Source organism: Mauremys mutica, chromosome 14 (genome assembly GCF_020497125.1).
Source record: "Mauremys mutica isolate MM-2020 ecotype Southern chromosome 14, ASM2049712v1, whole genome shotgun sequence".
NCBI classification, from domain to species: domain Eukaryota; kingdom Metazoa; phylum Chordata; order Testudines; family Geoemydidae; genus Mauremys; species Mauremys mutica.
In genome coordinates this window covers 38,834,195-38,850,572 of record NC_059085.1, presented here as the reverse complement: position 1 = coordinate 38,850,572, position 16,378 = coordinate 38,834,195, and the positions used below count along the sequence as shown (strand labels likewise).

Genomic DNA, 16,378 nt, shown 5'->3' with positions numbered 1-16,378 from the left:
GGAGATTTTCTCGCTCTTAGTCCCATGGGTTTTTCCTTGGGATGCAAAGATGAGACCCTGAATTTAATGGTGACAATTACAGTCTTTAAGTACCTACTTGGGGAACAAATATTTAATAATGGGTTCTTCAATCTATCAGAGGAAGGTATATCAGGATCCAATGGCTGGAAGTTGAAGTTAGACAAATTCAGACTGAAAATAAGGCATACGTTTTGAGCAGTGACAGTAATTAATCATTGGAACAATTTACCAAGGATCATAGTGGATTCTCCATCACGGACAATTTTTAAATCAAGATTGGATGTGTTTCTAAAAGCTCAGCTTTAGGAATTATTTTGGGGACGTTCTATGGCCTGTGTTGTACAGGAGGACAGACTAGATGATCACAATGGTCCCTTCTGGCTACGGAATCTATTAGATACTCAGAGGCATAAATCTAACAGAGAGCAAAGCATGCAGGTTTCTTCCTCCAAACTCATTGTAAGTCTGCCCTCCGGTGTCCCAAAGCTGGGTTGTGCCTAAATTTAAACCTGGAGAAAAGCAAAATTTAGTACAGTAGCTTTATATCCACATACTAGCAGTGCTATAGAAGCAGAGGGGTGGAAGATGCATGTTTGCATGTAATTTGCTGTCGTGTAACTGAAGTTATCAGGTCAATGGGCCACAGTTTGGTTTGTATTTATTTTTTTTCTTAGTCATAACAAAAAAATTTCATTCTAGCAGCCTAAACTATCAGTACAGTTTGTTGGCTAAAATACAGTGATGATCTTGCCTATTTATATATTGTCTGACATCCAGAAAGTTCCCCAACCTCTTTGGTCTACAAACAGATGTACAGGCTCTATGGAGAGAGGACTTTATCCACCATGGCAGTGCGGCCACCGCTGGAGAAAAGTAGCAACAATTTAACAGCATAAAGCATAACAGGTGAAATATATCTTAGCTAGCTGAATGCAAGAGGAAATGCAGATGGGTAGGATACATAATAATTATCCAGCATGTAAATCTGTGCAAACTTCAAAGGAATAATGAATTATATTATTTTACCTAATAATAGAAAATCTGTATATGGTATTGACCGTTTAGCCACTCCCAGGAGTAGGTGCTCTCCTGCATGGGCTCTTAGCAAGACAACCTGCAGAGTACAGGGAAGAAACAGAGCTTGTTACACACAGAGGAACAGTCAGGTGATTGATATGTAGAGAATGGGGGAAATTCTGCTTTCATTTAAATCAGTGCAAATCTGGAATAGCTCCACTGTAGTCAACGGAATTACTCCCGGGATAATTGAGAGCAAAATCTGACACTAACTTGACTATACTTTGACTCTGTAGATGTTAGAAGCATTACATTTACAGAACATTACAGCAAAACTCATTTTCAAAGCAAGAACAAAGGAGAACATGTTTTATTTGATATTGCCCTGGAAACAGTGGCTATTGTACCCTTCTACCAGCAGATGATGGTAGAAAAAATACAACCTCCCTTTTGACCCATCATTCCCAGTGCTGGCTCAGCTGATCACATGCAATATTTTTCTTGTCTTCAGTGGGTGGCAATCATTTCTAATTCATTAGTAATAACAAAAGTCTGACCCTTTAAAATTCCACCTCTCCTGCAAGGAATTTCTTGCCCTACATGGTGAATTCTATTGAATATCATCCAGTTTGATGTTAACGGGCAGGGACTCTGTGTTTATATGAAATAAATACATTAAATATAAATGGATTGAGGGAGCCCTATTTCACCTGGTCGTCCAGTGGAAGTTCACAGAATGCTGGGATATACTTCGCCCACTCCACAAGAGCTAAAAGCTGCTGTTTCATAGACTCACACACATCATTGATGGTGGCAACCTTCTTCATGGCAATATCAGCACTGTGCACTGGACTCAGAGCTGAGTACTGAAAGAAAAACAAAGCAGAATTTGTATGTAAAACAGGCTCAAGTGTTGCTTTGTTGAACAAAATGCCCGGTCAAGTAGAGTGTAATAAGTGTTTCCCACATATCACTGGATTTATGGTTAACATGGGGTTTCTATAAAGCCATTAATTTTGTCCTATCTCAGATATAAGGTTTGACATTCACAATGATTTGCAGAGAACTGTATGTTTGATCCAGTGTTGAACATCAGTGACACAAGAATGTTTGCAGTCTCCACCGGGTGGTGCTGTGTCACAACAGAGGCATAGTGACTTGAGCAGCTAATTATCAGTGTGTTTTACAGCGGACTCGTCTGACTTGACGAAGGGATTTTCTTTCTTTTGATCAAAAGCACAGGATCTGAGCGCCCTGCCAATTATTTAATATGGCAGACCCAAAGAAGCAGCTTAGTCAGTTCACCCACCTTTCCCAAGCAGCAGTTTGTTATAAAATACATACACCTCCATGCATCAATCTCCCTATCTCTTTTCAAAGGTCAGTGGCAACAAATGGGCCCAGCAGTGTTAACTGAGGACTTGTTCAGGCCTCGCAAGCCAGGGTGAGTACGTTACCGCACTTCAGATTCACGCCCGGGCCCGAACGTCGCCTGTACACAAGCCCTGAAAGGCGACGCTTTCTAGTGCATGTTGTGAATGCAGCAATTCTTGAAGAAGTGAAAACATTTTTATACGTAAAGAAAATCTGCACCATGTGTCTGGAAGAAAAGGACCATTTGTATTGGAAATTAAAAGGATGCCCTTAATTGTTGTTGTTTTCTTAAACCAAACTGCACCTTGGAGCATGTGGTAAGGGACGAGGAAAGGAGGGAGGAGAAGATGATAGGAGCGTTGGGTTTAAATCCCAGTTTATTAGCTCTTTGCTCTTCTACGATTGTTACCCTAATAATGCTCTTACATTTGCAGATCTTGCATTTATACTGAGGGAAGCCTAGGTTCCTAACAAGTGATATACTCCACCTACAGGAATTTCTTCATGCAGCATTGAAATGCAGCCACCTCTGGGGTGAAACAAAGCAAATGAAGTGGACAGCAAGGCAATGCAGCAATTTAGGCTAAGGAGTGAAGAAGACTACCGTATCCTGCTGGACCGCCAGAGGGAATTGGTAGGTAGAATGTAACTGCTCAGACCTGTAGCCAGGACACAGATGCTAGGGTTCAGATCCTCAAAGCAATTTAGGCTTCCTGATTTCAGTGGAAGTTAGGACCCTAACTACCTTTGTGGATCTGACCCTAGTTGCCCAACTCTTGCAATAGTTGCGATGGGATCGTTGGCAGGAATTCAGTTTTGTGTCTCATCTGAAATATGGCACCTCCAGTAGCACAACACCTCCTATAATGGTGTTTGGGCACTGGTTCAGCAATGACCCAGAGAGAACATGAGAAAATCATTAATATTTGCTTCCTGTTGCAATAGTTGTTCCATCTAAGTGCCATCCAAGGACTGAGTAGACTCATCCTTGCTTAGTTGGACAAGTTCACAGTCCGAAGTGGCCATAAAACCCTCCTAATAATGATTGTCAACGTGTTTCATACCTGCTGTGCCATAGCCTCAGCCTGGGTCAGTACAGTGATTGACAGGGATCCATTGTCCTCATAGCTACTCCTGCGAATGCTAATCCTGTCCCGTTCATTCTGCACAGCTTCAAAGAGAGAAAGAACGACAGTCATGTGATGAGTTAGAGATTGCCGTTCCCTGTCATCACTGGTGATGGCTATTTACTATCATCGAGAACTCTTTATTGATTTGTAAAACAACTAGCAAATTGCAGACATACTATTCAAACTGTCAAGAGTTTAAGTAGAGAGACAAGGTGGGTGAGAAAATATCTTTTATTGGACCACTCTCTCACCAACAAACAGTATTACATCACTCACCTTTTCTCTCTAATATCCTGGGATCGGCGCGGCTATCACAACACTGCATACAGCAATTTAAATAGTTATTTTAATGTTTGTAACAATTTTATGAGTATGTTGCATAGGGGGAAAATACATTACCAGATGCAATGGTTTTTCCGATGAGTGTTCCAGCATGTGCTACCTGTAGGAGAGCACATGTGTAACAATGCCCTTCAGTTTCAGGGCCTACTTCTGCTACTAAATCCATATGGACAGACCCTTGCACCCACATGGAGTAGTTCCAGCGGTATTTATTATTTGTATTATGGTAGAACCTAGAGTCTCCCACTGAGATTGGAGCCCCATTGAGTTAGGTGCCGTAAAGACCCACAGTAAGAGATAACCCCCCCGCCTTAAAGAGCTCTCAATCTAAATAGATGATAGAAAATAGTCAAGGGTGGAAGGGAAAATAGGGGTATAGAGAGATGACACGACTTCCCCAAGAAGTCTATTGTTTTAATACATAGATGTGGTGCTCTGTGTTTGGTAGAGAAGGCAAGATCAAAGACGTGTGCCTTGCACTTGGAGCAGAAAGCAGTGAGGTCTGTGATGGTCCTTAAAGGGTCAGAACTTGGCCATGTTCCTCTAGTTGCACATGTGACAATTGAAAATCCAGTCTGGGCCTCTGCATCAGGAGAACCCAGCAACAATTGTACTGTATTTCCTGGTACTGGGACTTGGTCTCCAGGATGATTTCCCAGTGATGGGGTTGGGGTTGAGGAAGAGCAGCAATCACCTCTATGATCACTGCATTAAAGAAACCCACGGATTCTGTAACCCTCCCGTAAAAGACCAGCAAACTTGTTCATGGTGCTGATCATTCCGTAGCAGAGATCACTCCTACTCCGTGGGCTATCTACCAAAAGAGGATGCTGGTGCCTAACTAAGGAAGTAAATAAAGAAAAGATTTATTTCAAATTCTGGTTGAAGGACACACACAAATGATCGCTGCAAGAACATTTCAAAGTGTCCCATTAATAACAGCAACATAACTCCCCTTTGGAAACATTCTTCCCTTCGTACACAAGGGGAAACAATTCCCAGGTCATAAATTGTCAGACATTCAGCAACTTGTTCAGACACTTGCGAAAGTTTCTCAGTTGAGAAAGTATCACACTGTCTGCCAGAATTTTCTTTCTAGACAGACAAACCCACTCTCAGCTGCTGGATAAAATTGCACTGACCTTTCAGCTCTTGGCTCTATCACTCAGTGTGCTGCAAAAGAAAATGAATGGACTGATACCTGGCTTTACAACCGAAAGCAGTAAGAAAATCACAACTGGCCTTGGATGGGGTTCTTTGATTCATAGAGTGTTCTGCTAGCACTGGGTTTATCACAGCCTCACAGCTTTGGGTCCGCACTGTTTAATAGTGTCAGAACAAGGAGTAATGGTCTCAAGTTGCAGTGGGGGAGGTTTAGGTTGGATATCAGGAAAAACTTTTTCACTAGGAGGGTGGTGAAGCACTGGAATGAGTTACCTAGGTGGTGGAATCTCCTTCCTTAGAGATTTTTAAGGTCAGGCTTGACAAAGCCCTGGCTGGGATGATTTAGTTGGGGATTGGTCCTGCTTTGAGCAGGGGGTTGGACTAGATGACGCCCTGAGGTCCCTTCCAACCCTGATATTCTATGATTCTAAGCACCAAATCTTCAATGGGAAGAGCTACTGCCTTCAATGACAGCAGCCAAACACCACAGAGGAATCCTGTTTATAATGCTGAGCACCATACTCTGCTCACACAGAGAAATCCAAGTGCTTGCTTGGCTGACATTTTATCATCCCAGGTGCGGGCTCAAGCTACTGAGCTAGAGTCAGTATCTTTTGCTCGGGCCTACTGAATATTTAATTTTTTATGCAAAGAGAAAGAACTCCAATGGGAGCACTTGAGAAAGCCTGAGGCTATAGCCCGATGGGTAGGGTGCTCCTCTGGAACATGGGAGACCTGAGTGAAAGTCTCTGCAGATGAGACATTTGTGTTTAGATCTTCCACTCGCCAGGTGAGTTGGCTCTTCTGGAAGGGTCTCATGTTTTTTCATGAAAAATTTCAAATGGGCTCGGTTCCTTCCAATGAGGAAGGAAATCAAATTCTGAAACTACAACATTTTTCATATAATGGAATTTTTCTGGCCAGCCCTAAATTCAGTTGAAAATTGCCATTCTTGTTTTCAAAATGGAATTTTCACCCTCTGGCGGTTGGTTCATAAGGCTCATTCGCCAAACCGGGGGAAACTTCTTTGAAATAAATTATTTGCAAATACATTTTTTCCCACTGCTCCACCAGACTTAGCAACTCTTGATCCTTGAACTTTGATAAATACATTGGGATACAATTTGTTTGCAGGATGCTCTGCAAAATAAAATGCTCTAACTGTATGGGATTTGACTATTGAATAAAAGCCCAGCCAATGAAAAAAAAAACAAACTCCCCTTTCTTTGCAAACAGAAACTAGCCGTGAAAAAGGTCTGTTCTGCTCTGAGCACAGAAAGCAGGTAAAGTAATAGAATAACAAGTGGCTTTGCTGAGAATTACAGCTCCCTTTAATTTCTGCATCAGTTTAGCCTGCTGAACTCTGCACACACGCTATGGACTCGCTGCAGCAACGAATGATCAGTGCAATAAGCATATGTGAGGAAAGATGCCGAGCAAAGACTCAACAGTATCCTGACAGTTCATACATTTTGGCACAGAACGGCTCAGAAATTCAATCCATGGTTTCTTATCGCTCAGGGCACAGCAAGGTTTAGCACATAACAATAGTACAGTACATCTCTACCTACTCCTACGTACATGTCTGAAATCAAAACTCCCTTTGGTTACATACCAGGATGATTAAGATGGGCAGACTAGGTTTAACTCTAGTAAGCAAGGGTTCTGCTGCAGTGCTTAATATAATACGTTAACCCCCTTGGACGTTGCAAGTTTATATTATATAGCTATATGTTGTAAACTCCCTGGGACAGGCTCTTTTTTGTTGTATGTATGGACAGTGGCTAGCACAATAGGAATGTTCTTTAGGACTCCCAGGAGTTGCTGCAATGCAAATATTAAATAACAATATCGTGCCCAACCATGTTCTCCTAATTATCCCTTTAACCATCCATTTAAAAGATACCAGTATTCTAAGGATTTGCTGGCTGGCACTTGAATAAAAAAGCAGAACCCATGAAGATTTTTCATTAGCCTATGGAAAGAGTTGTGCTTTCCTATTTATCTTATTTACTTCGTTGTCTTCTTCTTCTTCTTCTTTTTTTGGGGGGGCGGGGGGGGCATTTCAAAAGGTTTTGCTTAAAAGCCACTCATGTCCTTAAAATACCAGACTGTTTAGGAGCAGCTAGCTGTAGACTAAGATGCAATCAGAGTGGGTGAGTGGCAATGAGTGACAAGCCTTTGAAATGTATTTAGGTGCCTAACTCCCATTGGCACCTTTGAGGATCTGGGCCATAGGGACCAAATGTTTCCCTCCGTTCGGCAGCCTGAGTAAAACGAATGTGGGGGTTTCTTCCTTTTAGGCAGAAAAATGACTGGTGCTCTTATGGGGGGGTCTCAGTGTAGAGACCGAAGACCAGGGCCGGCCTTTGAGGTGGGCGATACGGGTGCCCGCCCAAGTGGGTGCCGTGCGCACGGTTTCCTAGCTGGGCTGATGGAGGCGGCAGGGCAGGCAGGCGAGCAGCAGCGTGGGGGAGCGGGAGAGACGACCAGCCTCGGAACCAGGTGACTCCTCCGGAGCAGGGGTTCCCCTCTTCTGCTCTGCTCCACATGTACAGCCGCTGCTGTTCCTGTGTTCCCCCACTCCCCCACCTAGCCTTCTTCCTGGAGTCGCCCCTGGCCACTCTGGACTGGGAGCATCCTCCTGTCTGCTCTGCGGAGGGGGGCTGATGGTGGGGTGTCCCCATCCCCTGCCCCTGTTTACCCAATTTCCACTAAGCTGGGGTGACAGGACAGGGGGAATGTGTGTGTGCTGCCGCCTCTCTGGGTCCAGAGCTGCTGGCAGCTGCTTGTGTCTGAATACGCCTAGTTCAGACTCCTGACCCTCAGTGCTTTCTTAAAGAGACAGCGCACTCAGGCACGCACACACTCCCCTCAACACAACACACTCCTTCACACAGTCCCCCCAACACACACCAGGGCTCCCTGGATCCAGGTCACTTCCCACCTGGGCTGTGCTGAAGCATCAGGAGCTGCTGCTCGCCTGCCACAGGGAAAGTGACTTGGATGCAGGAAGCCCTGACATCTGCTCCTTGCTTCCCCCCTCTCACAGCCCCCTAGGGCTGCACGTGGCGGAGGAGCAGCAGTCCAGTGTGGGAGCCAGCAGCAATGTCAGCTGCTCTGTGCACCCAGGTCACGTTCCCCATGTGGGTGCAGGAGGGGGATGCAAGGTTTAGGGGGAAAGGGGTCACAATGCAGGGGTTAGGGGCTCAGGAGGGAGGTGCAGGGGGTAGGAGTGAAGGGGGCACAGTGCAGAGGTTAGGGGCTCAGGGGGGAAGTGCAGGGGGTAGGAGTGAAGGGGGCACAGTGCAGGGGTTGGGGTGAAGGGGGCACAGTGCAGGGGTTAGAGACTCAGAAGTGGGCAGGTGTTGGGTACAGGAGGGGGGCAGAGGTCGGGAGTGAAGGGGGTGTAGCGATTAGGGGTGCAGGAGGGGGAGCAGGCATTGGGGTGAAGGGGGCACAATGCAGGGGATAGGGAGGAAGGTGGGGTGGGGCACATGGGAAGCCCTTGGGGGCAGGGGAGGTGCCATGTTCACAGAGGCCAGGGGCACCAAAATGCAAGTGCGCCCAGGGTGCCATTTTCCCTAAGGCCAGCCCTGCCAAAGACTGAATAGAAATGGAGACCGAACTCCCTTGGAGGTGGCTAAAGTACTTTGGTGGAATGGAAGCGCAGGCTGCCCAAGATGTACCTGGGCTGTAGAGAAGTCTTCAGGCTCCAGGGCACATTTCACAGACAGTAAATTCATGTTAAGGAAAATATTATACTATGAAACGAAACAGTGTCTCCCTCCAGACCCTCCTCGATGTGGAAGAAAGCTGCTGTTCCTGGTCGTTTTCCAGCCTTGTCATGAGACTGGAGATTCCAGAACTCACATCAGTTTCTTACTGCCAAGTGGAAACTGGGTACATCTTGAAGGCCTTGCATCAGGGCTTAAATTCAGCTGGAGCCGTCCGGAGCAGAGCTCCGATAAATATTGTCAAACCTGTGGGAGCCCTGGCTAAAGCCCCGAATCCCATTTCACCCAGCAGGGCAAAAGCCCTGAGGCTCCGGGAGGTACTGGGGGAGAATTTAAGCCCTGCCTTGCAGCATTTCTCAGGACAGAGAGAAGATGGGGCACTAGGTAGGGCTCTTGATTGAGCCACTTGCCTGCCCTCTTGACCCAACTATATTAAGAGCCAAGAAGGTGAAAGGAGTCAATCAGTGACAGAATAAATATTTTGTGTTGTCTACCCTGTTCAGAAATATAGTATTTGGTTCTAGAGAATTTGAATTTGCTGTGTAGGTCTTCCCTCTTTTGGGGGGCAGGGGATTACAGCATACACTGCATGATTCTCATACACAAGAGTCACTGGGATATTGTGCAGTGCTTAGGTACTGTGTGCACATATCCCTTCTAAGACCTGGGCCCCTCAGTAACACAGGGAGCACCTTCTCTTTTTAAAAAAATGATAATGCCTATTTCTTAGGTGGGGCTTTTCATCAGTCGATCTTCGCAATCTTTAACGCATTTCTCCTCACAACCCCCTTGGAAGGGAGGAAAGCGTTATTATCCCCATTGTACAGATCAGGGACTGAGGCCTAGAGAGGCTACGTATCCCAAGATCACACAGAGCATCCATGGGAGAGCAGAAGATTGAGCCCAAGTCCCCACATCCCAAACCCGTGCCCAACCACTGAGCCATCCTTTCCCCTTAAAAGACTACCGTATTCAACCATAGGGGGTTGGCGCCATTTCTGTCCAACCCTGGGCTGTTCTTATCTAAAAGCAGATGTGAGAAGATCAGATGCTCCAAAGCCTGGCTTTTATAATTGTATTGCAGCTGTAGGATACCTACACTTGAATTACACGCTAAACATTATTGCCCATTCACAGGTGTATCAGGAAAAGTCAGCACTGATTGCAGCATACAGAAGAAATCTCACCGTCCACCGCCTTAGAAAGCCAGTCATGAAATCAACTGGAAACAAGCTTTGCTGAATTTTACACTGCAATCGGTAAGGAACTTTTTGCAGCAATCAAACTTGGGGCTTGATCCTGGAAATCCGACTCACCCATGTAGCCTTGTTGTGTTGAATGGACCTTCTCATGTGAGTAATGATTACATATGTCAGGAGCGTTGGAGGAATGGGCTATATAACCAAACCCCACCACTTATTTTATAGAGGTCCCATAAAGCTAAATAAACCCATTAATATTCCCATAATGATCAGCTCCCTTTAAAAGAACTGAATTGTTCCTTGTTTATCTCACACAAGTTTCCAATATAGCTTTTATGGCACATATTTCAGTACTTCCCGCACACACTGATAAGATCTATCTTCTAGTGTAAGTGGATGGTACAGAATGACTTTCTCAAGGTGATTTTGTTGTTATCACTAAAAGTACCTAAGAAGCCATGGCATAACACATCTAACGTAGTTAATATTTTACATACTATGAAATCAAGTGATTGCTACATGGTAACTGCATTGCGATATTTATTATGCTTGTAAAAATAGGGGAGAGGTCAATCTGAAATGCTGCATTTGGCTGTGATGGCTGAAAGGCCGGTATGCCGAAAAATGGATGGCCCCAGCAACCCAAACATCATGCTTGGAATTTGCATTGGAGTGGGCAGCGTTGTACAAAGGGCCAAATCCAATGCACTATCCCACAGCCACCTGTATCCTACTGTTTCCAGGAGACGTTTGTTCAACAGTTAGGGCAAGACTCAGGTACTCCAAGACCACAAATTTAATTGCCTCTTGAATAGTTGCTCAAGACACGTTTCAAATATTGGCAAAACCTGAAATTGCATCGAATTGTCCTCTCTGGGGTGAGTTCCTAAGGGCTTGCCTACAGAGCAGTTGAATGTGTGGCAAGCCAGAATGTGACTCCACAACACACTAGCCTGCTGGGCATGAAGGGTACATCTACACAGCAAAAAACAGCCTGTGGCAGCCAGTTACAGAGCCCAGGTCAACTGATTGCAGTGTGGACGTTTGGGCTTGGATTTGAGCCCAGGCTCTGAAAGTTGGCGAGGGGGAGGGTCTCCAGCCTGAGTCTGAATATCTACACTGTTAGTTTTAGCCCCGTACCACAAGCCAGAGTCCATTGACCTAGCCTCAGACTTATTGCCGCAAGTTTTATCTTGCTGTATTGATGTACCGGAAGTCACTGTGTGGAGCCTGCTACAGCCCATACAAAGTTCCCTAGCGTGTGTTGACATCCGTCTATAGCAGCATCCACACTGTGACTAAAACATGACACGCTCTTATGCTGTGGATTCACACCCTGGCTTGCTGTGCACTAAGTCACTGTGTAGACAAGCCCATAGTCACAGGACTAGGGCCATGAGGGGATGTTACTGGTCTATGTGCACTGAGATTTTCCGGGTAGAGGTCAGTGTTGGTAGCGTGGAGGAACATCCTTTACCTGTAGGGATCTATGTTTGGCGTTATTTGCAGAGGGCAGCAGAATACCTGAGGCTCAGAATACCTGAGGCAGGAGATCTGGGTTCCATTTCTAGATCTGCCACTAATGTGCTGAATAGCCTTTGTCGAGTAGCTTTCGTTGCCATTGAAACGCCACCTTTCCACAAAAAAGCCTTTCATCAAAATAACTCTGACCAGCTGTAATCATTTCCCAACCGGCTAGAGGAATGGAAAAAGCATAAGAGCAGAGCAGACGTGAAGAGAGACCTCAGCTGAGTCATAGACAGACCTCCTGACCTCAATGAGAAATGCAATTCCCTCAAGGCCCCCAAGGGGAATTCCACAGCTCAGGCCTGGTGGTTGAACAATGCCTGCCCCAGACCGTTCCTGATTAATATAATGACTGACACTGCAGCAGACCAACCTGTGCTGACTCTAACAGCCGAGCAGGAATATGGGGTGAGGTCTCTATATTGTGTCTTGTTAGTGTCTGAACCCACGTTGTCACACTCATCCTGTGAAAGCTTCACTTCCTGTCAGCCTTTACTAGCCTCTCTCATTAATCCCGGTCGATCACCCTGCAATTATAATATCAACCAACCCACAGGTGAAGTGATAGGGTGGAATAGACAACTCTTATTTTACAGCCAAAGAACAAAGGAATCGTGCATTGGGGAATGGGCAAAGCTGTAGTCTCATTTGGGTTTCCTTAGCCCACTACCCATCCAAAAGAGCTCTGCCACCTATGCTTGCCCCTATCAGAGTCCATCAGTGCACACAGTGCTGTCTGGAATGGAAGTCACTGCTGCAGACACAGCAGAAAGAGAAGCCAACCTTCTGATGGCCGCAGCTGCTGGGTGGTGAAAGGAAGGGTACGTCCAGAACTTTTCTATAATGAGGAGGGAGGGAAGGAACCTTGCCTTGGGTCTCTGATTACTGCTTAAGCCTGTGTCCCTGAAGAGACAAACAGGGAATTTGTTATAACTACAACCAACCTGGCATGTTTGAACTATCCTGACGGAGGAAAGCACAAATCAAACTAAATACGTTCTCCATCTGACACAGAAGAGAGAGAGTAAATCGTTAGAGCCAGCCTGGAACTTTCTTCCATCAGGAGCACATTGAACATGCTGGCCAATCAGAGCCCAGGCAGATTGCAAAGCACTGCACCTTTTGGGCTCCTGAATAAATAGTGCTGTGCTCATCATCCATGTAGAGGAATTACAGTAAACAGACTCTATTTACCAAACCTTTCTGTCCTTGCTCCATTGCCACACAGACTAGAACGGGGAACAGAATACATGAGTCATGAGTGTGCACCAACCTGAAAGCCAATAAATAAAAGTGTCAACATTGATTCCACCTCAGCAGCAGCAAACCCATCACTTTCCACAGAAGTTTAGGCAAAACCTCCCGTTTAATAACCATCCATCCAAGTTAATTGTTCTATAACAGTCAGTGTCCTCATTTAGCATTGCCATTCTTGGAATGATCTCAATAAGCCAACTGGAGGTCCTGAGGCAAGTGCGTGTGCGTGTGTGTGCAGATTGACAATTATGAGTTACACAATAATGAATCTGGCAAGGAGATCTGGTGACATCTGGTGAGCACAGAGCTTTCACAATCTTCTGATCCACAGTAACAAATTGACCCTTTCTGTTGCTTGGGCTGAGGAGAAGAGTCTGATTTTTCAAAAGGCCTGAACCCAACTTCTGATGTTGTACATGTAGTTTTGCACCTGCAACTAAACTGCACTATCCATGTAACTGCCTGCTTTCTGAGTACAGTGGGGTATAGAAGACACATGAATGCATTTGGTTGTATCTGCAGTTACTTGTGGGAGCCAAATTATGGCCATAGAATCTGAACTTGTTTCAAAATCAGGCAGAAAAGATTTGAAAACTACAGCTAAGAACCAAGTTATGAATGTTTTGAACCACTAAGCAAAAAAGCCCTGGATACCTGCCTAGAAAAAGAAATTGAAGTGAATAACAATAATAATATATATTCATTTGATCTCAACACCTAATCACATCCCATTCTCCTGTGTAAATTCCACCAGTGACCAAAGAACTCTTTCCCTCTGTCAGCAACCTCAGAGCAATTCTCCACTACAAACATTCAACTAGTGTCCTGAGAACCTCTAAGCACGCTCTATTCTTCTCTCTGTCACTTCGATCTGCAGCCTGAAAACTTCTAATCACATTCTGTTATCTCCAGCCAATTCTACCAATGAGCTAAGAATATTGAATGCCTTTCAACTAACCATCCCTTTCAACTAACCAACCTATATATCCTGCTGCATTCTCCTAAGCCAGTTCATCCAGCAACCTGAGAATGTCTGGTCACCTTCTAGACTCCCACATCAGTTCCTTGAATGACTTGAAACTTGTAATCTCTCCCAAACCGCTCAGTAACACGTTCACAGCCCCAGCTCTCAGGAATCAAAATTAACAGAAGAGGTAGACTCTTCTTCAGGGTTAAAGGCCCGTTAAATAAAAAGTGAACAATTAGGAAACAACAAAAGGACGGTTAAAGGTAAGGAAAAATGGTTATATCCCAGTGCCTTTGCCCCACAATTTCAGATGCTGCTTACTCTATGGTCATTAAAGTGTGTTATTAAAATGTACTTAATATTATACAGGTTTTTAAAATAGTGCTCTATTGTCAGAGATTCTACAGTAGAATTTTCAGAAGTGCTCAATTTTGGCCTAATTTTGCTCTGTTTGATGTCAATGAGACTTTTACCATTTATTAATTCTTTAAGCCAAATTCTTTCGTTTGAAGTATACACTCATTTTGGGCATCTTTCAGATGAGATGTAAATCCAAGATCAGAAATCCAATGACACTTTTCACAAAAATAGGTGGCAGCCTTAGGCTCTGGCAAATGCCAGTTTGGATAACAACATCCTGGTTCCCTAAATCCCAAATTCCAGTTTGTCAAAACCAGATCTGCCTGGGAAATAAGATTGGGTTTGATGAATTTCTCAACTTGCTAAAATGTCAAGAAATACCGTTTTGAAATTTTCAGAATATTTCATGTTGACATTTTTAAAATGTCAAATTCCAGTTTTTGTGGTTTGAAATGACTTTTAAATTAAAAATTTAATCTAATTAGTCCAGAAAAAGTTGAAATCAAACACTCATTACATTTTACATGTAGCGGGGTGGTTACCCCGCTCCTGCCCTGAGGGGGTTAAAGCAGCCCTGCAGAGGGCTGTGGCGGAGAAATGCTAGGCTGGTTGGGGGAAGCAGCCACAGGTGAGGCCACGCCCCAATCAGGCCACAGCTGGCCCTATCAGAGGGCTGAGGTCCAGAGACTGAAAAAGGCATTCTCTCTAGCTTTGTGACAGAGAAGGACCTGGCTGCCTGGGAAGCTGAGGAGAGTACCTAGGGTGGAGCAGTGCTGGGAAAGGGCAGAGGGAGCTGGGGAGCTCCAGCCTAGCAAAGCCCCAGGCTGCAGGCCTAGTTAAGGGCCCACAAAGGGGTAACGGGGCTGCAGAGAGGCAGCCCAGAGATAGGCAGAGGCAGCTGGTCCAACCCCCCTTGCTGATGATGAGTGGTTTATAGACTGAAGTCCGCCCCAGGGAGTAGGGGCTAGATGGTGACTGGCAGTAGCCACTGAGGCAAGGTGGTGATAGAGGGTTGGGGGTTCCCCTGGATGGGGAGACCCAGAGTGTGGGTTACTGCCAGGCAGAACCCTGACATAGAGGGGGCACTGGGGTCAGCGGCAGGCGAGACACTGGCCTGCAGAGGGCACTCAGCACTGGAAGAGCTAATTCCCTGGATGACCAGCAGGAGGCGCCGCAGAGGTGAGTCATCCCCTCGCCACATTACAGATAAACAAAAAACATCTTGAAATTATTAAAACTAAACATTTCAATTGACCCAAACCAAAGAAAATAGATGTATGTGTTGGTTCATGAATATTTTTGAGATTTTGACTTTTATGTCTGATTTTAGACAGGGAAAAAATTCTGAACTCAAAAATGTTTTGCAGGATGGAAAAAACAGTTCCCACCCAGCTCTATTATTGTACTCCAGACCCAACATGCCAGGTTATTGATGAGTTTCGTCAAGATGAAAACATTTTAGGAACACAAAGTTTCCAGGATTGCACCTGAACATATTCAGCAGTAGGTGTGGCAGTGGTGATCATACTCTGTAGTGATGATGACACAGCCTTGTAATACCACACCCAAGGCACGTTCTGAGTCTGAATAATAAATATCTCAGATCTCTTCCATGTACTGTAAGAAGACGGTGCTATTGCCACATCCTGGAAAGCCTGGTTGCTATTACAAATAAGCTTGCTAAAATATAGTGATGAAGAGCATGCCAAATTCCACAGAGTTGTATCTAACTGTCTCAGTGTGTTATGGTGATATACTGGGTGAATGTGACCAAAGGGCAATGCACAAATGATTCCACTATCACCATAGCTATTGAACAATCAGAAGACAAGTTTTTCTAATGCTTCTTCATAAAGCTGAATATTACCTAGAATTATTCAGAGACAAGAACTAGATTTGAATTTTTGTGCACACCACCGGGCAAGAAAATGATGCACACTTTTTGCATTCAGTATGGTGTGCAGTCAATCAAGAAACTGCTCTAGGTGCATCAAAATATTTCCTACCGGTTTGCAAAATAAAAATAAAAATCACAAAATCAGCAGTGTTCTCATAAGTTGAACTTTAAAGAATTTGATTATATGGAACTTAGAGAGAGTCACCAAGCTGCAGTCAATATTAAATGAGTAAGCCAAAGTTTTACAACCGTTATTTTAAAATCTGTTTTTAAAAATGAAGCTACAAACCAAGTAATAGTGCTGATCAACTAGATTTCAATATTTCCAGGCCATGAAACATGTAACCACCCCATCCACTATATGCTAACATTTAAGTTATATT

At 44.7% G+C, this 16,378-nt stretch overlaps 1 protein-coding gene across 2 annotated transcripts in view; it reads right to left on the bottom strand.

The window, feature by feature from the left end:
- LOC123349450 (hepatocyte nuclear factor 4-beta-like) overlaps positions 1–16,378 on the bottom strand; it is a 41,642-nt gene that overhangs the window by 10,089 nt on the left and 15,175 nt on the right. For both annotated transcript variants that reach the window (XM_044987552.1, XM_044987553.1), the window contains exons 4-6: positions 3,477–3,583; positions 1,749–1,904; positions 1,048–1,135 (exon numbers count right to left, since the gene is read on the bottom strand). In XM_044987552.1, the coding sequence (XP_044843487.1) occupies positions 1,048–1,135; positions 1,749–1,904; positions 3,477–3,583 (351 nt within the window). The remainder of the gene's footprint in view (positions 1–1,047; positions 1,136–1,748; positions 1,905–3,476; positions 3,584–16,378) is intronic.